Source organism: Oncorhynchus keta, chromosome 7 (genome assembly GCF_023373465.1).
Source record: "Oncorhynchus keta strain PuntledgeMale-10-30-2019 chromosome 7, Oket_V2, whole genome shotgun sequence".
In the NCBI taxonomy this organism is placed as follows: Eukaryota; Metazoa; Chordata; class Actinopteri; order Salmoniformes; family Salmonidae; genus Oncorhynchus; species Oncorhynchus keta.
In genome coordinates, this window is record NC_068427.1 from 48998200 (window position 1) to 49023499 (window position 25300).

The window sequence follows — 25300 nt, forward strand, 5'->3', positions numbered from 1 at the left end:
CGGTAGCCTACTGAACATTGGTCAGGTTCCCTTTGCAATAGCCTACTGAACAGCAGTCAGGTTCCCTTTGTGGTAGCCTACTGAACAGCGGTCAGGTTCCCTTAGCGGTAGCCTACTGAACAGCGGTCAGGTTCCCTTAGCGGTAGCCTACTGAACAGCGGTCAGGTTCCCTTAGCGGTAGCCTACTGAACAGCGGTCAGGTTCCCTTAGCGGTAGCCTACTGAACAGCGGTCAGGTTCCCTTAGCGGTAGCCTACTGAACAGCGGTCAGGTTCCCTTAGCGGTAGCCTACTGAACAGCGGTCAGGTTCCCTTAGCGGTAGCCTACTGAACAGCGGTCGGGTTCCCTTAGCGGTAGCCTACTGAACAGCGGTCGGGTTCCCTTAGCGGTAGCCTACTGAACATTGGTCGGGTTCCCTTAGCGGTAGCCTACTGAACATTGGTCGGGTTCCCTTTGCGGTAGCCTACTGAACATTGGTCAGGTTCCCTTAGCGGTAGCCTACTGAACAGCGGTCAGGTTCCCTTAGCGGTAGCCTACTGAACATTGGTCAGGTTCCCTTAGCGGTAGCCTACTGAACAGCGGGTCCGATTCCCTTAGCGGTAGCCTACTGAACAGCGGGTCCGATTCCCTTAGCGGTAGCCTACTGAACAGCGGGTCCGATTCCCTTTGCAATAGCCTACTGAACAGCGGTCGGGTTCCCTTTGCAATAGCCTACTGAACAGCGGTCGGGTTCCCTTAGCGGTAGCCTACTGAACAGCGGTCAGGTTCCCTTAGCGGTAGCCTACTGAACAGCGGGTCAGATTCCCTTAGTGGTAGCCTACTGAACATTGGTCAGGTTCCCTTTGCGGTCTGTGTCGATGCGATCATTTATTTTTAGGTTTTCAAAATTATTTTGCTTTTAGTGTTGATTAGCAACCTTGTCTAAAACGGCAATACTCAAAAATGGCGAGCGTGCGGGGGAAAGAGAACCCCAATTCAGTGGGGGTGGGAGGCCGAGAGTGGAGAGGAGGCCTGAAGCCAGCAGCACATGCTAGAAGTGTGTATTTTAATCAACACTGAACTCTCTCCCTGTCAGATGCACTGGGCTTACAGGAACAATACCCGTGTCAGACAGAGAGAGAGGCAGAGGGAAACAGAGGCACAGGGAGGCCATCCGAGAGCCAGCCAGTCATCCCTCAGTTAGACCCAGGGGAGTGATATTTTAGCTGGCCTCACAGCTTCAAAGACAACCTCTTTCTCTCAGTCCACCATTCCACAACCTTCAAAATAATAATCTAGATTTCTCAGCTCCAGCACTCTAAAGCTGGAGATGTGTCATGTATTATCAGATGCATGTAAAGTGTCCCAAATAATTGCTGTATGGTAGCAGACAGTATTGGATCTGTTTGTGAGTCATGTGAATGGCGCCAGCATGGAGAGTATGGGAGGTCTCCTAACAGCAGAGGGTCTGTCTGCTAGTTATTTTAGTTTCCACAACTATTTACTCAGGAGGGTATTTCTCCAGGAAACGCCTTGGAGCTGGCAGAGCAGTGTGAAAGCAGGAGAGGAGACAAGGTGTGATGGAGAACTCTTATATCATATCAGCCTCTCATTATATTACAGAGTTATTACAGACCTATAAATGGACAAACCTCTGTGATCACGTCTAGTACGTAATGCCTCTCCACAACTCTAGTCTAGGTTCTGCAAAGCCAGGTCTTTTCCATGGGTGAAAAAATTCTAACTTGACGCTGGTATGTAAGAACGGACATGGTTGTACATCTTTAAGTCCACGCAGGACCCCCTGGTGTCACCAGTCCAGTCCCCCCCCCCAGTCTTCTCTCAGCCCCCACTCAGCGAGCTGCGTAGGCCCCACTCAGCGAGCTGCGTAGGCCCCACTCAACGAGCTGCGTAGGCCCCACTCAACGAGCTGCGTAGGCCCCACTCAGCGAGCTGCGTAGGCCCCACTCAGCGAGCTGCGTAGGCCCCACTCAACGAGCTGCGTAGGCCCCACTCAACGAGCTGCGTAGGCCCCACTCAACGAGCTGCGTAGGCCCCACTCAACGAGCTGCGTAGGCCCCACTCAACGAGCTGCGTACGGCCATAACCTCCTGGTGATTTTAATGCTGGGAAACTGAGATCGATTTTATCTGATTTTTACCAGCATGCATCTGTGCGTCTAGAGGCAAGAAACTCTAGATCACCTTTACTCCACACAGAGACGCATACAAAGCTTTCTCTCACTCTCCATTTGGCACATCGGACTCTATCCTCCTGATTCCTGCTTACAAGCAAAAACTGAAACGGGAAGTACCAGTGACATACTCAATACGTAAGTGGTCTGACGAAGCGAATACTAAGCTACAGGATGATTTCGCACTGTTTGGAATATGTTCCGGGATTCATCCGATGACATTGAGGAGTTTACCACCTCAGTCACCGGCTTCATTAATAAGTGCCTTGATGACATAGTCCCCACAGTGACTGTACATACATATCACAACCAGAAGCCATGGATTACAGGCAACATCCGCCCCAACTTAAGGCTAGAGCTGCCGCTTTCAAGGAGCGGGACACTAAACTGGATGCTTATAAGAAATCCCGCTATGCCCTCAGACGAATCATCAAACAGGCAAAGTGTCGATACAGGACTAAGATGAAATCTTACTTCACTGGCTCTGATGCACGTCGGATGTGGCAGGGCTTGTAAACTATTATAGATTACGAAGGGAAACCCAGCCGCGAGCTGCCCAGTGACGCCAGCCTACCAGACGAGCTAAATGCCTTTTATGCTTGCTTCGAAAAAAAGAAACACTGAACCATGCATGAGAGCACCAGCTATTCCGGACGATAACATTCACAAAGCCGCTGGCCAGATGGATTACCAGGACGCCTACTCAGAGAGCATTCGCCAACCAGCTAGCAAGTGTCTTCAGAGACCTGGCAGTGTGGTGCCAGGAAAACAACCTCTCCCTCAACGTGCGCAAGACAAAGGAGATGATTGTGGACTACAGGAAAAGGAGGGCCGAACAGGCCCCCATTCACCTTGACAGGCTGTAGTGGAGCGGGTCGAGAGCTTCAAGTTCCTTTTTGTCCACATCACTAAGGATCTATCATGGTCCAAACACACTAACACAGTCGTGAAGAGGGCACAGCAATGCCTCTTCCCCCTCAGGAGGCTGAAGAGATTTGGCATGGGTCTCCAGATCCTGAAAGTTCTACAGCTGCACCATCGAGAGCATCTTGACTGCAACTGCTCCGCATCCGACCACAAGGCGCTACAGAGGGTAGTGCGTACGGCCCAGTACATCACTGGGGCCAAGCTACCACCATCCAGGACCTCTATACCAGGCGGTCAGAGGAAGGCCCTAAACATTTTTAGACTCCAGCCACCCTAGTCATAGACTGTTTTCTCTATCGCACAGCAAGCAGTCCCAGAGCACCAAGTCAAGGTCCAAAATGCTCCTGAACAGCTTCTACCCCAAAGCCATAAGATCGCTGAACAGTTAATTAAACGGTTACCTGGAATTTCTTCTTTTCGCCCCCTACCTACATGTACATAGTACTTCAGTCAATCACAAAACCTACATGTACATATCACCTCAATTAATCACCCTAGTGACCTCTTATCCCAGTACACTGACTCGGTACCGGGATTCCTTGTATATGGCCTGTATATAGCCTAATTACTTTTCATTTGATTGTTTTACTATTTAATTTTTAGCTATTTGTTAATTTCCTTTTTAACTGCATTGCTGGGAAAGAGCTTGTCGGTCAGCATTTCACAGTAAAGTCCAATTGTTTTCGTCGGCGTATGTAAAATAACATTTAAATGCTTTTGCGGTCACAGCTGCATCACACTCACTCAGGTACAGGTTCATACAGGCATGAATCTTTCAAGGCAGGCTTCATCAGTCTCTCGGTCTCTCAACTAGTCCTGCATTATCAGCATTCTGATGTCTTAAAGGAACAAAGATTTTCCAGGAAACAGCTGACTAGAGTCCCAGTTGCCTTCGTGTGTGTCTCTGGATTTAAAATAATATACCATTTAGCAGATGCTTTTATCCAAAGTGACTTATTCATGCGTGAATGTTTGCTTTGGTTAAGGATTCATATTTTGTTTATAATAGAACGTCAATTTTCTGTATCTAGGCTAAATGGTCCCAGTGATTAATGACAAATTACAGTTTGAGAGGAGTGGGTGAGGAGGTGGAGCAGGAAAATGATTAGCTTCTGGTCTCATTAAGAGAACAACACACCACCCAGGTGTGAGGCTCAGATGGGGTGTTTATGGGCTGAGGGGAGGAGGGGTCCAATGCCATCCAGCCTCTCAATATAAAGCCCTCTCTGTAAATGTCAGTACGATGCCCTGCCTGAAATCTGCTCTTCCTTCACCTAGCCACCAAGCCCACAGTTGCCCCAGCCAGATGGATCTGTGAATGGGCTGGAGGAGAGGCTGGACCAGCAGTGTGGATAGGGACTGACAGTGACTAATAGAGACATGTTGGGGAGATGAGAGAGGAGGGGAAGGGAGAGGGAGATCCCAGGAAGGGGTAGTGAGGTGTGGCGCTGACTGGAGAAACTGCATGCACCTCTGGTGCCCTCTGTTGGTGGCTCTGACACATCACAGCATGTACCTCTGGTGCCCTCTGTTGGTGGCTCTGACACATCACAGCATCAGCTGGACTTGGTTCTCTGATTTTCAGTGTCATGTTAGGGCTAGGCATCCCATCAGCGGGACACCTGTCAACATCATCGGGTGAAACTGGAGGGCGTGTAATTCAAATAAATAATCATAATATTAAACATTTATGAACATGCAAGTATCTTATCGGTTAAAAGCTTAAATTCTTGTTAATCTAACTGCATTGTCCGATTTACAATAGGCTTTACAGCGAAAGCATACCAAATCAAATCAAATAGCTTCTTTTGTTAGGGCGTTTGGTAAACAAATCCAAACACGTTTGCAGGTCCAGTCGGACGAAAAGTTAAAAAAATTATATTACAGGTTGTAGAAACATGTCAAATTATGTATAGAGTCAATCTTTAGGATGTTTTTATCATAAATCTGCAATAGTATTTCATCCGGGGAATTCCTGTGTAGAAAAGCCTTGGAACGAGCTAACTCTCTCGTGACTGCGCGTCACGAGCCTGTGGCACTCTGCCAGACACTTGGCTCAATCCCCTCTCATTCAGCCTCCCTTCATAGTAGAAGCCTCAAAGTTTTACAGACTGTTGACATCTTGTGGAAGGCTCAGGAAGTGTATCATGACCCATTTACACAGTATATTGTAATGGCAAAGAGTTGAAAAACTACAGACCTCAGTTTTCCAACTTCTTGGTTGGATTTTTCTCAGGTTTTCGCCTGCCATATGAGTTCTGCTATACTCACAGACATCATTCAAACAGTTTTAGAAACTTCAGAGTGTTTTCTATCCAATACTACTAATAATATGCATATATTAGCATCTGGGACTGAGTAGCAGGCATTTTACTCTGGGCACCTTATTCATCCAAGCTACTCAATACTGCCCCCCAGTCACCAAGAAGTTAAATAGGGCTTCCCATAGACAACCATTGGGAAATACTATGACCTCAATTAATATTTTCCCTGGATGGTTTGTCCTCGTGTTTCGCCTGCCAAATCAGTTCTGTTATACTCACAGACATGATTTTAACAGTTTTAGAATCTTTAGAGTGTTTTCTATCAATCTTTGAGTTTATATGCATACCCTAGCTTCTTGGCCTGAGTAACAGGCAGTTTACGTTGGGCATGCTTTTCATCCGGATGTCAAAATACTTCACCCTATCCCGAAGAAGTTTTAACTAATGTTTTCCCTCCACAGTATGTGGTTAATTTTCAGAATGAGAGAATTAGTTGAAAATGAGGCATTGCTTGTTAAACAAGTTGATTCAGGGATCAAGTGGAGCTGGGCCTGGTCTAAACTGGATGCCTCTATAGAGGTGAAAGGAACACCACACACTTTCTTTCCTCTTTCTCACTACAGTGGATAAAAGGGGATACTCTCTGCCTGAAAGAGAGCAGTTATGCCAACCAAAGGGTGTCATGTTCTGTTTGGCACATGTAGAACAGATGTCCACAGGCAGAAAGTGTACAATGTAATAATGTGCATTGTTGCCCAAAGATGTTGCTTTTGTTGAACTTGTGTGAGTGATTTATAAAAACATTTACTCAGTGGAAGTTATTTATGCACACACGTAGCCTCGTGCACTTGATTGATGTCACACACGTAGCCTTGTGCACTTGATTGATGTCACACACGTAGCCTCGTGCACTTGATTGATGTCACACACGTAGCCTCGTGCACTTGATTGATGTCACACACGTAGCCTCGTGCACTTGATTGATGTCACACACGTAGCCTCGTGCACTTGATTGATGTCACACACGTAGCCTCGTGCACTTGATTGATGTCACACACGTAGCCTCGTGCACTTGATTGATGTCACACACGTAGCCTCGTGCACTTGATTGATGTCACACACGTAGCCTCGTGCACTTGATTGATGTCACACACGTAGCCTCGTGCACTTAATTGATGTCACACACATAGCCTCGTGAACTTAATTGATGTTCACTATAGTGGCCACTATAATATAGCAACAATAGAATGCCTGTTTGTTTCATTCTATTTCTTCTTTAAGATGTTTTTTTCCCCAATATTTAGATGTATGGTTACAAGCGTTCTAAATGCTGTCATGGTAACTGTAATATTAGTGGATTGGTTTCTCTCAAGACTTGAGTGTCATTTGCAGTAAAGTCTAGGCAACAAATAACATTGGATTGCTTTCTTTACATGTTTTAGCTGAGAGTTCGGTTCACATTAACCGCTGGTTATTTTACACACAGAGACTGATCATGTAGATGATATTCTGTTTAATTAAAACTTGCATTTCCCCCTGCAGGGATTTATTACATGTTTCAGTGCAGAAAAGTGCCTCCATTTTGGTCCCTCAGCAGTTGACACCCATGAACACGTTTATAGGCCCAGTGCATTCTGGATGGGGGTGTTTGTGAGAATAAAGCCAAAGGACTCGAGGGAGTTTTTGTGTTTAAGTTAGGAAGCAGGATTTGTTAGGCTACAGAGTTTAGAGTATTATACTGCTGTGTCCCGGATCAGGACAGACCAGATGGACTTTGGTCTCTGGATATCACAACACAGTCATTGTCCCAGAGATGTTCATTTTGGGAGGCTGGAGGGGGGTGGCATCCCATGGCCTCTTGGTGCTCAGTGGTGCCAGGGCTAGAGGCTGGCACTGAGGTTGAATTGGGTGTTTTTTGTGGCAGTGGCGCATACAGGCAATCACACACTGTACACACCACGTCAAGACCACACATCGTATCTGATGGCCATTTGGGCCAGTGACTCACTACCGTCTCCTCTCTCTCTCTGTCTCTCCAGGGGACATCACACAGAAGGGATATGAGAAGAAGAGAGCCAAGCTGCTGGCCCCCTACATCCCTCAGATACAAGGTAAGATGCCTCACCTGGTAGAACGGCAAGCAGCTGGCCTCCTACACCCCTCAGATCAAATCAAATATTTTATTTGTCACGTGCGTTGAATATAACAGGTGGAGACCTTACAGTGAAATGCTTACTTACAGGCTCTAACCAATAGTGCAAAAAAGGTGTTAGGTGAACAATAGGTAAGTAAGAAATAAAACAACAGTAAAAAGACAGGCTATATACAGTAGCGAGGCTATAAAAGTAGCGAGGCTACACACAGACACCGGTTAGTCAGGCTGATTGAGGTAGCATGTACATGTAGATATGGTTAACCTTTCTAGCGGAACCCCTCGACAACATTCCACTGAAAAGGCAGCGTGCGAAATTCAAAAATATTTTTTAGAAATATCTAACTTTCACGCATTAACAAGTCCAATACAGCAAATGAAAATGAAACATCTTGTTAATCTACCCATCGTGTCTGATTTAAAAAATACTTTACAGCGAAAGCACAACATATTATGTTAGGTCATAGCCAAGTCAAAAAAACACAGCCATTTTCCCATCCAAAGATAGGAGTCACAAAAAGCAGAAATATAGATTCAATTAATCACCAACCATTGATCTTCATCAGATGACACTCATAGGACATCATGTGACACAATACATGTATGTTTTGTTCGATAATGTGTATATTTATATCCAAAAATCTCAGTTTACATTGGCGCGTTACGTGCAATAATGTTTTGATTCCAAAAAACTAGTGATTTTGCAGAAATACTGATGAACATTGATAAACGATAAAATTGCTATTCACAGAATTAAAGGTAGACTTCTCCTTAACGCTGTGTCAGATTTTAAAAAAGTAACTTTACGGAAAAAGCAATCTGAGAACGGTGCTCAGAGTCCAATCCAGCCAGCTAAATATCCGCCATTTTGGAGTCAACAGAAGTTAGAAATAACACTAAATATTCACTTACCTTTGATCTTCATCAGAAGGCACTCCCAGGAATCCCAGTTCGACAATACATGACTGATTTGTTCCATAAGTCCATCATTTATGTCCAAATAGCCAGTTGTTGTTAGTGTGTTCAGCCCAGTAATTCATCTTCATGAGGCGCAAGCACTTCGTCCAGACTAAAAGTCAAAGTTCCGTTACAGGTCGTAGAAACGTATCAAACGATGAATGGAATCAATCTTTAGGATGTTTTTAACATAAAACATCAATGTTCCAACCGGAGAATTCCTTTGTCTGTAGAAAAGCCATGGAACGAGAGGTAACTCTGTCGGGAGCGCGCATCATGAGACCAAGGCACTCTGCCAGACCACTGCCTCAAACAGGTCTCTTAAGCCCCTCATTTATAGTAGAATCCTCATTCAAGTTTCTAAAGACGGTTGACATCTTAGTGGAAGCCGTAGGAAGTGCAACTTTATCCGTATCCCACTGTGTATTCGGTAGCTTTGAAAAACTACAAACCTCCGATTTCCCACCATTTTTCTCACAGACATCATTCAAACTGTTTTCTATCCAATAGTAATAATAATATGCATATATTAGCATCTGGGACAGAGTAGGAGGCAGTTCACTCTGGGCATGCTATTCATCCAAAAGTGAAAATGCTGCCCCCTATCCCAAAAAGGTTAAAGTGACTATGCATACATGATGAACAGAGAGTAGCAGTAGCGTAAAAGAGGGGTTGGGGGGTGGCGGAACACAGTGCAGATAGCCCGGGTAGCCATTTGATTACCTGTTCAGGAGTCTTATGGCTTGCGGATAAAGAAGACTTTGTGCTGGACTTGGCACTCCGGTACCGCTTGCCATGCGGAAGTAGAGAGAACAGTCTATGACTGGGGTGGCTGGGGTCTTTGACAATTTTTAGAGCCATCCTCTGACACCGCCTGGTGTAGAGGTCCTGGATGCCAGGCATCTTAACCCCAGTGATGTACTGGGCTGTACACACTACCCTCTGTAGTGCCTTGCGGTCAGAGGCCAAGCAATTGCCGTACCAAGCAGTGATGCAACCAGTGATGAATGCTCTCAATGTTGCAGCAGTTGCAGTAGAACCTTTTGAGGATCTCAGGACCCATGCCAAATCTTTTTAGTTACCTGAGGGGGAATAGGCTCGATGTTGCAGGGGTCTGTAGTCAATTAGGCAGGTTGCTTTCGTGTTCTTAGGCACAGGGACTATGGTGATCTGCTTGAAACATGTTGGTATTACAAACTCAATCAGCCATGTTGAAAATGTCTGTGAAGACACCTGCCAGTTGGTCAGCACATGCCCGGATCACACGTCCTGGTAATCCGTCTGGCCCCGCAGAGTTGTGTATGTTGACATGTTTAAAGGGTTAGGGTTAGTTTTTGGTTGGTTACTTTCTAAGAAAATACAGGACTTGGTGTGGTAAGACAAGGGAGCAAGACAACACAAGCCACCCCACCGTTGGCTACGGAGAGTGTGATCACACAGTCGTCCGGAACAGCTGGCGCTCTCATGCATGCCTCAGTGTTGCTTGCCTCGAATCGAGCATAGAAGTGGTTTAGCTCTTCTGGTAGGCTCGTGTCACTGGGCAGCTCACTGCTGTGCTTCCCTTTTGTAGTTTGCAAGCCCTGCCACATATGACGAGCGTCAGAGCCGGTGTAGTAGGATTCAATCTTAGCCCTGTATTGACACTTTGCCTGTTTGATGGTTCGTTGCAGGACATAGCAGGATTTCTTGTAAGCTTCCGGGTTAGATTCCTGCACCTTGAAAGCCGCAGCTCTACCCTTTAGCTCAGTGCGAATGTTGCCATTGCTTCTCGTTGGGTTATGTATGTACAGATACAAGGTAAGTTGCCTCACCTTGTAGAAAGGCAAGCTGCTGGTCTCCTACACCCCTCAGATGTAAGGTTAGATGTCTCATCTGGCAGAGGACATTATCATGATATCTACTCCTTTCCTTTCGGATATGTCCTATGTCACTATCATCACAATACTCTGTACCGTCACTATTTTTTATATATTTTTATTTTATTTTACTTTTATTTAACCAGGCAAGTCGGTTAAGAACAAATTCTTATTTTCAATGACGGCCTAGTGGGTTAACTGCCTGTTCAGGGGCTGAATGACAGATTTGTACCTTGTCAGATCAGGGATTTGAACTTGCAACCTTTCGATTACTAGTCCAACACTCTAACCACTAGGCTACGCTGCCGCCCCGGGTAGGGCAGTAGGGGCTGGGCTACAGGGTCTAGGGCAGGACAGCAGGGGCTGGGGCAGGGCTGCAGGGGCTGGGGTAGGGCTGCAGGGTCTAGGGTAGGGCTGCAGGGTCTAGGGCAGGGCTGCAGGGTCTAGGGCAGGGCTGCAGGGTCTAGGGCAGGGCTGCAGGGTCTAGGGCAGGGCTGCAGGGTCTAGGGCAGGGCTGCAGGGTCTAGGGCAGGGCTGCAGGGTCTAGGGCAGGGCTGCAGGGTCTAGGGTAGAGCTACAGGGTCTAGGGTAGAGCTACATGGGGTAGGGCTACAGGGTCTAGGGTAGTGTTTGTAAATGTAAATGTAAATGTTTGGTGCGTGTATTGTCACATTTGCTACTTGTGTTGTCTTGCTCCCTTGTCTTACCACACCAAGCCCTGTATTTTCTTAGAAAGTTTTGTCTAAAATAAATCAAGTTAGCCGCTAATGCTATTAGCTTGTTAGTGAAATGTAAGAACAAACGTAGCTACCTAATCCAGCCTGATACCAGGTGTAGGCCCAGATCAGCATGTTGTTTGTGCACAACGGTATCTTCTAAAACCGAGAGGAATAGGCTAAGCTTGAATATGTTATTATGTAACATCCAATTAGTGAATTTGTTGTCATTGTGTTGCCCACTATATTCCAACTTTATTTCCCTGAAACACCAGGGTCATGAACTACTCATAAATCATATTTAAAACTTGCATTATTCAAAAACATAAAATACTGTCAGATTGTCAAATATGAAACGCATGGTATAATTTTACCTTTTGCCCAGCACTCTATCTATAGATGGATCCAGACGTTGTCTCAGGGTTAGAGGTGAAGGTGTTTCATCGTGTGTTACTGTGTCTCTAGGTGTAGAACCATCTCTGCAGAAGGAGAACAGGATCCAGATGTCTCAGGCTGCTCCACCAGGATCCAAACACAACAAGTCTCGGGCCACCAACACGCGGGATGAACGTTTCAGATCTGGTAAGAGGACGATCCTACAGGATCAGATGGACTGGGGGGGTTGAAGGCTTCAGATCTGGTAAGAGGACGATCCTACAGGATCAGATGGACTGGGGGGGGTTGAAGGCTTCAGATCTGGTAAGAGGACGATCCTACAGGATCAGATGGACTGGGGGGGTTGAAGGCTTCAGATCTGGTAAGAGGACAATCCTACAGGATCAGATGAACTAGGGGGGTTGAAGGCTTCAGACCTGGTAAGAGGACAATCCTACAGGATCAGATGGACTGGGGGTTGAAGGCTTCATATCTGGTAAGAGGACGATCCTACAGGATCAGATGGACTAGGGGGTTGAAGGCTTCATATCTGGTAAGAGGACAATCCTGCAGGATCAGATGGACTGGGGGTGTTGAAGGCTTCAGATCTGGTAAGAGGACAATCCTACAGGATCAGATGGACTGGGGGGGTTGAAGGCTTCAGATCTGGTAAGAGGACAATCCTACAGGATCAGATGGACTAGGGGGTTGAAGGCTTCAGATCTGGTAAGAGGACAATCCTACAGGATCAGATGGACTGGGGGGGTTGAAGGCTTCATATCTGGTAAGAGGACAATCCTACAGGATCAGATGGACTGGGGGGGGGTTGAAGGCTTCAGATCTGGTAAGAGGACGATCCTACAGGATCAGATGGACTGGGGGGTTGAAGGCTTCAGATCTGGTAAGAGGACAATCCTACAGGATCAGATGGACTAGGGTGGTTGAAGGCTTCAGATCTGGTAAGAGGACAATCCTACAGGATCAGATGGACTGGGGGGGTTGAAGGCTTCAGATCTGGTAAGAGGACAATCCTACAGGATCAGATGGACTGGTGGGGTTGAAGGCTTCAGATCTGGTAAGAGGACAATCCTACAGGATCAGATGGACTCGGGGGGTTGAAGGCTTCAGATCTGGTAAGAGGACAATCCTACAGGATCAGATGGACTGGGGGGGTTGAAGGCTTCAGATCTGGTAAGAGGACAATCCTACAGGATCAGATGGACTGGGGGGGTTCAAGGCTTCATATCTGGTAAGAGGACAATCCTACAGGATCAGATGGACTGGGGGGGGTTGGAGGCTTCAAATCTGGTAAGAGGACAATCCTACAGGATCAGATGGACTGGGGGGGTTGAAGGCTTCATATCTGGTAAGAGGACAATCCTACAGGATCAGATGGACTGGGGGTTCAAGGCTTCAGATCTGGTAAGAGGACAATCCTTCAGGATCAGATGGACTGGGGGGTTGAAGGCTTCAGATCTGGTAAGAGAACGATCCTACAGGATCAGATGGACTGGGGGGTTGAAGGCTTCAGATCTGGGAAAGAGGACAATCCTTCAGGATCAGATGGACTGGGGGGGTTGAAGGCTTCAGATCTGGTAAGAGGACAATCCTACAGGATCAGATGGACTAGGGGGGTTGAAGGCTTCAGATCTGCTAAGAGGACAATCCTACAGGATCAGATGGACTGGGGGGGTTGAAGGCTTCAGATCTGGTAAGAGGACAATCCTACAGGATCAGATGAACTAGGGGGATTGAAGGCTTCAGATCTGGTAAGAGGACAATCCTACAGGATCAGATGGACTGGGGGGGCTGGAGTCTTTGACAAGTTTTAGGGCCTTCCTCTGACACCCCCTGGTATAGAGGTCCTGGATTGCAGGAAGCTTGGCCCGAGTGATGTACTGGGCAGTACTCACTATCCTCTGTAGTACCTTGCGGTCGGAGGCTGAACAGTTGCCATACCAGGCAGTGAAGCAACCAGTCAGGATGATCTTGATGGTGCAGCTGTTGAACCTTTTGAGGATCTGAGAACCCATTCCAAATCCTTTCAGGCTCCTGAGGGGGAATAGGTTTTGCCGTGCCGTGCTTGGACCATGTTAGTTTGTTGGTGATGTGGATACCAAGGATCTTGACGCTCTTAACCTGCTCCTCTATGAGAATGGTGGCGTGTTCTATCTTTATCCTGTAATCCACAATCATCTCCTTTGTGTTGATCACGTTGAGGGAGAAGTTGTTGTCCTGGCACCACACGACCAGGTCTCTGGCCTCCTCCCTACAGGCTGTCTCATCGTCTGTGATCAGGCCTAACACTGTTGTCATCTGCAAACTTTATGATATTGTTGGAGTCGTGCCTGGCCATGCAGTCATGAGTGAACAGGGAGTGAGCTGAGGGGACTGAGCATGCACCCCAGAGGTGCCACCTTGTGGAGTATCAGCGTGGCCCATCAGGAAGTCCAGGATCCAGTTTTAGAGGGAGGTGTTTAGTCCCAGGGTCCTTAGCTTATTGATGAGCTGTGAAGGTACTATGGTGTTGAACGCTGAGCTGTAGTCAATGAATGGCATTCAGACCTGGTAAGAGGAGGACAATCAGATGGACTGGGGGGGTTGGTTTCAAATCTGGTAAGAGGACAATCATACAGGATCAGATGGACTTAGTCCGTGTCTGGGTGTCTACCCCTATGTCTAGTCCTGGACTGAAAATGAAGCTCAAAGGAGAATCTGTATTGGAAATGCCTTTTATTCCAGGATTTGGCTCGTCTGTCCTGGGAACCACCCCTAAATGTGTATTATGGTTGGGTTAACACTTTTCAGGTGTCTGTTCCAATGCTGACATAACCTAAAGGATGTTTTTCAGGAAGTGTTCACACAGTGCATGCAGGATATGTATGATACTGTGTAATAAACGGTTGCGTGATCTTTGTGTTTGTCTAGACCTGCATACAGAAGCCGTTCACGCTGCCTTGGCCAAGTACAAAGAGCGGAAGATGCCAATGCCCTCCAAGAGACGCTCTGTTCTAGTTCAGTCCTCTGTAGAGGCATGCACTCCCCCAGGTAAGATCATACTACATTACCCAGAACTCACCTGGGCAAAAGGGAAGAAGATGCCAATGCCCTCCAAGAGATGCTCTGTTCTAGTTCAGTCCTCTGTAGAGGCATTCACTCCCCCAGGTAAGATCGTACTACATTACCCAGAACTCACCTGGGCCTTAAACCGTACCCCCTGCTACCCACAACCCATCTGGACCTTAGGATCTGATCTAACATAGGTCACCACAGTGAAACTGTCTGTCTGGTGCTGGGACTGTTGGTGTTGCTGAGTGGCAATTCAGCAGAATTTAACCATTGCCTACAACATGGAAAAGTTTATTGTGTAAAATGGAGAAAACAAATTGAACAATATTTTACAGTTATGGACATTACATGTTGATAAGATTCTCTGAGCTGGTAAGGGTTGGCCACGCTGTTCTGCTTTTGTTTAGGAACCTGACCAGATAAGAAACATGGTCATGCTAATTTTCCTGATCGCCATGGTGTTCATTTTAATTTTTTTAGTTAACATTTATTTAACTAGGCAAGTCAGTTAAGAACTAATTCTTATTTACAATGACGTCCTACCAAAAGGCAAAATACCTCCTGAGGGGACAGGGGTTAATGGATAATGCTGCCATCCATTGGTCACACGGTGGATAACCTTGATCTACTGGATCTAATTTAGTACCGTCGTGGGCTGTTTCCTTCTTCTGCTACATGTTTCCTGCATAAGTACTGTTGCTGCATATCTGTCACACCTATTTGCAACATATAGCAAACATGGTTTTGTGTAATCTGGGGCTGCGAAGGCTTGTGCTGTTTGCATTTCCTTTTTTAATGTCTCAAATGCAATCGGAGCTAGTGTTCCAGTCTAGTTGAGTTGTCCTGCTTCTTTCATTATCTCTCGCAAAGGGGCTGTTTTAACTACATATTCCTCTATCCAATCTGAGCTAAATCCAGTCATCCCTAAAAAAGGTCATCATTTGAGCTACCGTTTGTGGCAATGGTGCTTTGCTGATTCCTTGCAACTATCCTGGTGCTATTGCCTTGGTACCATGAGCTATGGTTCTTCCTCGTTACTCAACCTTAGGCTGGCAATACTGACATTTTTTGTTTTTAGAAACCATGTCCTTCTCAGCTATCAATATCTGATTGAAGACGTTGGGAGAGTACTTAAATCCCTGGGGAAGACGAGTGTACGTGTATTGTCTTCCTCTGTATCTAAACGCAAACAAATGTCTGCATTCTTCCGCCAGGGGCACACAAAAAATGCTGCACACAAGTCAATCACTGTAAAGTACTTAGCATGTGGGGGAACATTTGTCAGTAGTGTGTGAGGGTTCGAACTTCTGAAAGCCAATCCTGTGCAATGTCATTTATTTCTCTTAGGTCATGTACCAGTCTCCATTTTTTGTCATCGGCTTTAAGAACAGGTAGCAGAGGTGTATTACAGCGGCTTTGTGTTTTTATTAGCACCTGATTTTATCAATCCTTCAATGGTCAGCTTTTGGTTTCATGTGAAATTGATCTTTCCAGGGAGGCTTGGCATCTGGTTTCATGTGATATTGAGCTTTCCAGGGAGGCTTGGCATCTGGTTTCATGTGATATTGATATTTCCAGGGAGGCTTAGCTTCTGGTTTCATGTGATATTGATCTTTCTAGGGAGGCTTAGCTTCTGGTTTCATGTGATATTGATCTTTCTAGGGAGGCTTAGCTTCTGGTTTCATGTGATATCGATCTTTCCAGGGAGGCTTAGCTTTTGGTTTCATGTGATATTGAGCTTTCCAGGGAGGCTTAGCTTCTGGTTTCATGTGATATCGATCTTTCCAGGGAGGCTTAGCTTCTGGTTGCATGTGATATTGAGCTTTCCAGGGAGGCTTAGCTTCTGGTTTCATGTGATATTGATCTTTCTAGGGAGGCTTAGCTTCTGGTTTCATGTGATATCGATCTTTCCAGGGAGGCTTAGCTTCTGGTTTCATGTGATATCGATCTTTCCAGGGAGGCTTAGCTTCTGGTTTCATGTGATATTCAGCTTTCCAGGGAGGCTTAGCTTTTGGTTTCATGTGATATCGATCTTTCCAGGGAGGCTTAGCTTTTGGTTTCATGTGATATCGATCTTTCCAGGGAGGCTTAGCTTCTGGTTTCATGTTATATCGATCTTTCCAGGGAGGCTTAGCTTCTGGTTTCATGTGATATTCAGCTTTCCAGGGAGGCTTAGCTTTTGGTTTCATGTGATATCAATCTTTCCAGGGAGGCTTAGCTTTTGGTTTCATGTGATATCGATCTTTCCAGGGAGGCTTAGCTTCTGGTTTCATGTGATATCGATCTTTCCAGGGAGGCTTAGCTTCTGGTTTCATGTGATATTCAGCTTTCCAGGGAGGCTTAGCTTCTGGTTTCATGTGATATTCAGCTTTCCAGGGAGGCTTAGCTTCTGGTTTCATGTGATATTCAGCTTTCCAGGGAGGCTTAGCTTCTGGTTTTATGTGATATTCAGCTCTACAGGGAGGCTTAGCTTCTGGTTTCATGTGATATTCAGCTCTACAGGGAGGCTTAGCATCAGATTTCACTTTGATGCTTAAATGATTACTGATTTCACCAATCCAACATCTGTGTCATGTTGAGACCCCTTCTGGAATTATGTTTTCCATTTCCTATCTTTGTTAAACTCTTAAGCCCACCCGACACGCTGGCGTGCCATCTAGCCATCTGGAAATGCAAATGCGCTACGCTAAATGCTAATAGCACTCGTTAAAACTCAAACGTTCATTAAAACACACATGCAGGGTACTGAATTAAAGCTACACTCGTTGTGAATCTAGCCAACAAGTCAGATTTTTAAAATGCTTTTCGACGAAAGCATGAGAAGCTATTATCTGATAGCATGCAACACCCCGAAATACCTGAAGGGGACGTAAAACAAAATAATTAGCATAGCCGGCGCTACACAAAAAGCAGAAATAAAATATAAAACATTCATTACCTTTGACGAGCTTCTTTGTTGGCACTCCTAGATGTCCCATAAACATCACTATTGGGTCTTTTTTTTACCCTAAATATCGATCTATGAAAAGTGTGTGATCCAGGAAAAAACACAATTTTAAAACGCAACGTCATTTTTTAAAATTAAAAAAGTTGACGGTAAACTTCCACAAAACACTTCAAAATACTTTTGTAATGCAACTTTAGGTATTAGTAAACGTTAATAATCTATCAAATTGATCACGGGGCGATGTGTATTCAATAGCTCCACGTCTTCAAATCATGGTCGGAAATGTATCTTCCAAAACATCCTGTCGGAGACCGGAAGGAATGGTGTCTCTCTTACTCGTTTGACCAAGAAACAACGCCCAGGCAATTGACAAGACTGGTGACATCGTGTGGAAGCTGTAGGACTTGCAATCTCAGCCCCATATAATTTGCTGTCCCATAGACAATACATGCAAGTGGCGCATTGATATTTTTTCCAGTTTTCGGTGATCAGTTTTTCTTGCGCTTTTCGATGAAACACACGTTCTGTTATAGTCACAGCTGTGATTTAACCAGTTTTAGAAACGTCAGTGTTTTCTATCCACACATACTAATCATATGCATATACTATATTCCTGGCATGAGTAGCAGGACGCTGAAATGTTGAGCGATTTTTAACAGAATGTTCGAAAAAGTAAGGGGTAGGCTTAAGTGGTTTTAACTAACTGGCCCTATTTCTTCACCTAACTGTCCTTGCTGATTAGCTGTAACCTTGACTTCCCTTTGATCCCCATTCATTACTGTTGTTGCCAGTATTTTAATTAAAGCCTTGTCTTTGCAATGGAAAATCAATGGATTATCTGTTTATCCCTTTACCTTCTCTTGGCTTTCTTCATCATTGGCCCCAATTCTTTGGACGTAAATCCTTGATTTACCAACAATGTAATGTGAGGGACAGAGTCAAAGACATTGTGCCATCTTTGTACGAACTTTGATCCATCTCTGTCACTCAGATCCATTGCAGCTCCGTTTTTGTATAATTATGTACTGTGACATCATTGCTACTGACTTTACATTTGCATTCATTGTCCAAAGTTGTTCTATAAAATGCTCTTGGTATTGGTCAAACTGCATTGTGCAGTGGTATTCTGATTTTGCTCTAGCAGCTTTAGGTATTTGAGCCTGAATAAACCCATTTCCCAATGGCTCTGTTTATTTCTGTCTCCACGTCCCCCAACCATTAGCTGTCTCTGCTGTCATTATCATTTGCAAATTTAACCCTGTTCTTTCCATTATTACTCCTTCAGGAGAGCACTTGATTTGTATGCCTATTTTTCATAGAGCATCCCTTCCTAGTAGATTGATTGGGGTTTGATCTGACACTAATATCGGAATTGTTGCTGATTTGCCATCAGACGAACTGGAGCAGTCATTGGAATTAGCTGCGGTTGTCCCGATAATCCTACAGACTTGGTGTATTTACTAGACATGGGCAGATGAGGCATAATTTGGACTTAAACATGTGTAAGTGGCTCCAGTACCTCTCATCATGGGTGTGCCTTTGTTCTCTGTTTGAACCTGCAGCATAGCTTCTTGATCAGCTCTCGTGTTTGGGAGCTGACACTCCCTAGGATTGACCCTAGGATTCGCTGGGCACCCCTAGTATCCTTGATTTGGCCCCGCTCATGGGTTCACAGGGCCTTGTGGTTGACTCTGGTTGCCTTGCCTTGCCATCCACCATCCTGGTTCTAGTTATTATGGTGCCCACTTCCTTGTGGCTACCAATTTTTTGATTCCTGTTACCTGGTGGCTGCCACTAGTTTTGGTTCCCTCCATTTCAGTCCTGCCAGGGATTTGTAGGGCAGTGTTGTCTGGAGTGTACTGGCTGCTGGCATCCCCAACAAACCCCAAGTGGTCCCTGGGGACTTCTGGTTCCTTTTTTCTTATTATTTTGCGGAGCTTTTTGTTGCTTGTTACCACCATTCCAATTCCCGGGGTTGTTGTGTGTACACATTCACTACTGGTGGGTTGCACTTGGACCTGTTTGACAACAAGTGGTGGTGGCCCCCTTGGAGAGACTGCAGCCATTGTCCCTACCTCTTGCACTGGAGTCATCACTGGGGCCTGGATTTTCTTTTTTCCTTTGTTAGTCAGTTTTATCAGCTGCAGCTGGGTCAGTTTTCTTTGAATGTCTGTTCCTTGTTCTATTTGTTTCTGTTCATCCTTTCTGTATTTCTCCACTGCATGGATCACGTGGTCCCAGAATTCCTTGTGTGACTTTGAAGTCAGTCCCACATCCTCCAGCCTGCTCTTTACTGACTGGGGCATGGCTTCTACCACTGACTTCCGGAACAGAGTTGTAATCAGTCGGTCCCCCTCTGGATTCTGTTCTGTTTCCAGTTTCCATCGTTTCAACTGTCCATGGAGGTATGCAGCTGGGTATGCAGCTGGGTCTGCAGCTGGGTATGCAGCCGGGTATGCAGCTGTCGCCCATTGCTTTTCCTTTTAGTGCCTTAGGATCAACCCTTGTTGTGTGTTCCTCTTTCAGAGCACGCCAGACAGCTGGACGATATGTGTCAAAGGCTCGTCCATCTGCCAGTATGTCCCCCGCTGCATCAGCTAGGTCACTGTCTTACCAGCAGTGCCTTCAGATCCCCCACAGCCAATAGTTTCCCTATGGTTTGTTCTTCAAAGGTTCTGATCCATTTTCCAGCTTCATCATGGAGGTTTCGGCAGGCGAGTAACCAACCCTTCCAGGTCCTGTGAGCCCCATGGTACATACGGGCCTTGATTCCCCTTTATCAAAATGGGACATCAGGTTTTTTCAGCTTTGTCCTATTCCTCATCTTTCTTTGCTTTCTTTCAGGGCTAACCCGTTGTCCCTTACATTGGTCTTTCTAGGCCCTGGCTAGTTCTTCTCTTTTTTACCTTTTTTAGTTTCTATCCATTTCCATCCTTCTGTCCACCAGAAACTCCATCTTCCCCCGTATATCTCCCCATATTATTTTCGGTATTCCCTCACTCTCATTCCCCTATGGATAGCCTGATCTCCTAATTATTTTATTATTCTTTCCCCATCTTTGTCTCTTATACTGCTGTCAATTTCTTCCCATTCCCTTTCCTCATCTGATTTGTCAAGCCCTTGTTCTATATAATTCTTCTTACATTTTTCTAGCTTTTGCTTTAATTCTTCTGCCTTTCTATCCTTTGCTCTAATCTTGTTTCTTGTATGTTGGTCTGATGGTTCTTCTTCTGTTCTTACTCCCATCTTTGCTAGGGCTTTTCTCAGTCCCCCGTAGCAGTTGAGGGTTTCTATTCCTGTTTTCGTAGCCTCTTCGATCTTTCTTTTGTGCTCTCTTTCTGTCTGAGAGGGTTTTTCTACTCATCACTTTCTCCCTTTGCCTGAGAGGGCGAAGAGGGTATAGAGTGCGTAGAAGCCATCTCTTTTCTTCTTTTTATCTACTTCACCTTTTATTTCTATGGTTCCAGTTATCAGAAACTGTCCATTGGTGAAGGGTTGACGAACCATTCTGCTTTTTCTTGGTCTGGTTTTTCATCTTCTTTCAAAGTTTCTGTTGCTGTTTTCATGCTCTTCTGCTTAAAATTGTAGCACTTCATTCTCCTTTTCTTTTGTTCCTCCTTTTCTTAATTTTGTTAGTTGCTTGTTTTATGTTTTCTTTTATCAGGGACTCCATTTCTTCACACAGTGAGACATCCAACATTCCTTCTGCTGGCCATTTGGTGCTCATTTTCCTTGTGCGTTCTTACCACTTATTCCTAATGGCCTTTTAAGCAACAGGAGTAATAGTCCCCCCAAAGCTTTTTCCTGATCATTCATGAATGCATTTATTGAATTCAAAAGCTCCCAATATATTTTGGTTTGTTTAAAATTTGGAGAGACCTACTTGGTGCGTCTATTGCTGAGGCAGGACTCCCGAAGCAAATCAGACAAACATTTACAGAAGTTTCACCATTCACTGGTCCCTTGTAGCCACTCCTGGCTCGTCATTTATGTCATGGAAATATTTCTCAGATACCAGAGCATGTAAATTCAATTAGACTTTATTACAAAAAGTAACAGAAGCCGAGTAATTCCATGGGATTTTGGCCCACTCCTCCATACAGACCTTCTCCAGATCCTTCAGGTTTCGGGGCTGTCGCTGGGCAATACGGACTTTCAGCTCCCTCCAAAGATTTTCTATTGGGTTCAGGTCTGGAGACTGGCTAGGCAGCTCCAGGACCTTGAGATGCTTCTTACGGAGCCACTCCTTAGTTGCCCTGGCTGTGTGTTTCGGGTCGTTGTCATGCTGGAAGACCCAGCCACGACCCATCTTCAATGGGGGAAGGAGGTTGTTGGCCAAGATCTCGCGATACATGGCCCCATCTATCCTCCCCTCAATACGGTGCAGTCGTCCTGTCCCCTTTGCAGAAAAGCATCAACAAAGAATGATGTTTCCACCTCCATGCTTCACGGTTGGGATGGTGTTCTTGGGGTTGTACTCATCCTTCTTCTTCCTCCAAACACGGCGAGTGGAGTTTAGACCAAAAAGCTCTATTTTTGTCTCATCAGACCACATGACCTTCTCCCATTCCTCCTCTGGATCATCCAGATGGTCATTGGCAAACTTCAGAAGGGCCTGGACATGCGCTGGCTTGAGCAGGGGGACCTTGTGTGCGCTGCAGGATTTTAATCCATGACAGCGTAGTGTGTTACTAATGGTTTTCTTTGAGACTGTGGTCCCAGCTCTCTTCAGGTCATTGACCAGGTTCTGCTGTGTAGTTCTGGCCTGATCCCTCACCTTCTTCATGATCATTGAAGCCCCACAAAATGAGATCTTGCATGGAGCCCCAAACCGAGGGTGATTGACCGTCATCTTGAACTTCTTCCATTTTCTAATAATTGCGCCAACAGTTGTTGCGTTCTCACCAAGCTGCTTGCCTATTGTCCTGTAGCCCATCCCAGCCTTGTGCAGGTCTACAATGTTATCCCTGATGTCCTTACACAGCTCTCTGGTCTTGGCCATTGTGGAGAGGTTGGAGTCTGTTTGATTGAGTGGGTGGACAGGTGTCTTTTATACAGGTAACGAGTTCAAACAGGTGCAGTTAATACAGGTAATCAGTGGAGAACAGGGGGGCTTCTTAAAGAAAAACTAACAGGTCTGTGAGCCGGAATTCTTACTGGTTGGTAGGTGATCAAATACTTATGTCATGCAATAAAATGCAAATGAATTACTTAAAAATCATACAATGGGATTATCTAGCTTTTTCGTTTTAGATTCCGTCTCTCACAGTTGAAGTGTACCTATGATAAAAAATTACAGACCTCTACGTGCTTTGTAAGTAGGAAAACCTGCAAAATCGGCAGTGTATCAAATACTTGTTCTCCCCAATGTGCATACTACTTCCGGTGTCTGTATGTAACCTCGCTACTGTATATTGCCTGTCTTTTTACTGTTGTTTTATTTCTGTACTTTGATTTGATTCTTGCTTGTTAACGCCCACATCTGACTTATCTTAGTTTATATTATAATGGCGGCGCCAGAGTATTAATACAAAACGAATACATTTATTGCATATATGTATTTCCAGTATAAGTCCATTTCTAATATTATTTGATTAATACAGACATGTCTTTTCACTATGCAACATTTCTCCCCAATACATATACATGGCTTGTGGATCTAGTATTGATTAACTAAAGTACATATTCACTGACCTTCACAGGTTCAGGCCTATGTTGCCCAGGAATGATTAACCCATGTATGTGTCCAGTAGCCTTCGCAAGATCAGACTCGGCCCAAGACGGTCGTGTCAGTTGTTCAAGCTTGGCACATTCACAACGATTCTGCTTACGTTCTGTATTTACATATCTAACAGTTTGCCTTATTGGTCCAGCTTTATACATTCACATGGATCCAGCCTATGTTATGCTTATTTATGTCTAATGATTAACCCTCTCTACTTCTGCGAAAACAATATAGATACTGGAAAATCCCCATGATGCCATAGATTTTTTCCTACAAGTTCTGATCCACTGGAATTGTGATACAGTGAAATAATCTGTTAACAATTGTAGGAAAAATTTGTTGTGTCATGCACAAAGTGGATGTCCTTACTGACTTGCCAAAACTATAGTTTGTTAACAGGAAATTTGTTGAGTGGTTGAAAAACCTAGTTTTAATGACTCCAACCTAAGTGTTTGTAAATTCCCGACTTGAACTGTATAAATTATGTCTCCATAATGTAGTAGGATGATCATCTGAATCGGGGTTAGTTTGGTAGCTGGGGTGTAAGAAGAGCGATTACGATAAATCAAGACTTGGTTTCCTCTAACTTTAGCCTGCAGCTTTGATATGTGCTGAGAGAAGGACAGTGGACCGTCTGGCTATACTCCCAAGTACCTTTACAAGGTGACTACCTCAAGCTCTAAACCCTCAGCGGTAGTAATCACACCTGGGGAGAGGGGCATTCTTCTTACCAAACCACATAACCTTTGTTTTGGAGGTGTTCAGAACAAGGTTATTAAAGCACCAGCTGTCAGAGCAGCTCACAGATCACTGAACCTGTACATAGCCCATCTGTAAATAGCCCATCCAACTACCTCATCCTCCATACTGTTATTTATTTTGCTCCCTTGCACCCCAGTATCTCAACCTGCACACTCATATTCTGCACATCTACCATTCCAGTGTTTAATTGCGATATTGTAATTATTTCGCCACTGTCCTATTTATTGCCTTACCTCTCTTATCCTACCGTATTTGCATACTGTATATACAATTGTTCTGTTGTATTATTGTCTGCATGTTTGTTAATTCCATGTGTAACTCTGTTTGTGCTTGGCTTTATCTTGGCCAGGTCACAGTTGTAAATAAAACATTGTTCTCAACTAGCCTACCTGGTTAAATAAAGGTTAAAAAATGTTTTTACAGCTGAGCTGTAGTCAATGAACAGTATTCTCACGTAGGTGTTCCTTTTGTCCAAGTGGGAAAGGGCAGTGTGTAATAGAGATTGCGTCATCTGTGGATCTGTTTGGGAGATATGCGGTATGGAATGGGTCCAGGGTGTCTGGGATGATGTTGTTGTGAGCCATGTCCAGCCTTTAAAAGCATTTCATAACTACAGATGTGAGTGCTACTGGGCTGTAGTTATTTAGGCCGGTTACCTTGGAGTTCCTGTGCCCAGGGACTATGGTGGTCTGCTTGAAACATGTAGCTATTACAGACTCAGCCAGGGAGAGGTTAAAAATGTCAGTGAAGACACTTGCCAGCTTGTCAGCGCATGCTCTGAGTACAAGTCCTGTTAATTAGTCTGGCTCTGCGGCCTTGGGAATGTTAAGGTCTTACTGTTATCGTCTATGGAGAGTGTGATCACACATTTGTCCAGAACAGCTGGTGCTCTCATACATGGTTCAGTGTTGCTTGCCTCAAAGCGAGATTTGAATGCCTTTAGCTCGTCTGGTAGGCTTTTAGTCTGATAGTTTGCAAGCCCTGCTACATCCCATGACCGTCAGATTCGGTGTAGTAGGATTCGATCTCAGTCCTGTATTGCCGCTTTGCCTGTTTGATGGTTTGTCGGAGGGCGTAGCAGAATTTCTTATAAGCGTCTGGGTTAGTGTCCCGCTCATTGAAAGCGGCAGATTTCGCTCAGTGCGGATGTTTCCTGTTGTCCATGGCTTCTGGTTGGGATATGTACATACGGTCACTGTGGGGATGACGTTGACGATGCACTCATTAATAAAGCCGGTGACTGACGTGGTAAACGCCTCAATACAATTGGATGAATCCTGGAATATATTCCAGTCTGTGCTACAAAACGGTCCTGTAGCTTAGCATCCGCCTCACTGGACCACTTCCGTATTGAGCGCATCACTGGTACTTCCTGTTT

The 25300-nt window shown here is 45.1% G+C and overlaps 1 protein-coding gene across 11 annotated transcripts in view; it reads left to right on the plus strand.

The window, feature by feature from the left end:
- The window catches only part of dip2a (disco-interacting protein 2 homolog A), a 274567-nt gene that overhangs the window by 76986 nt on the left and 172281 nt on the right, over positions 1-25300 (plus strand). For all 11 annotated transcript variants that reach the window (XR_008140278.1, XM_052523083.1, XM_052523084.1 and 8 more), the window contains 3 exons: positions 7403-7474; positions 11510-11626; positions 14348-14467. Coding sequence is in view for 10 of the 11 variants with exons in the window: in XM_052523083.1 (XP_052379043.1) it covers positions 7403-7474; positions 11510-11626; positions 14348-14467 (309 nt within the window). In the remaining variant the exon portion in view is untranslated. The remainder of the gene's footprint in view (positions 1-7402; positions 7475-11509; positions 11627-14347; positions 14468-25300) is intronic.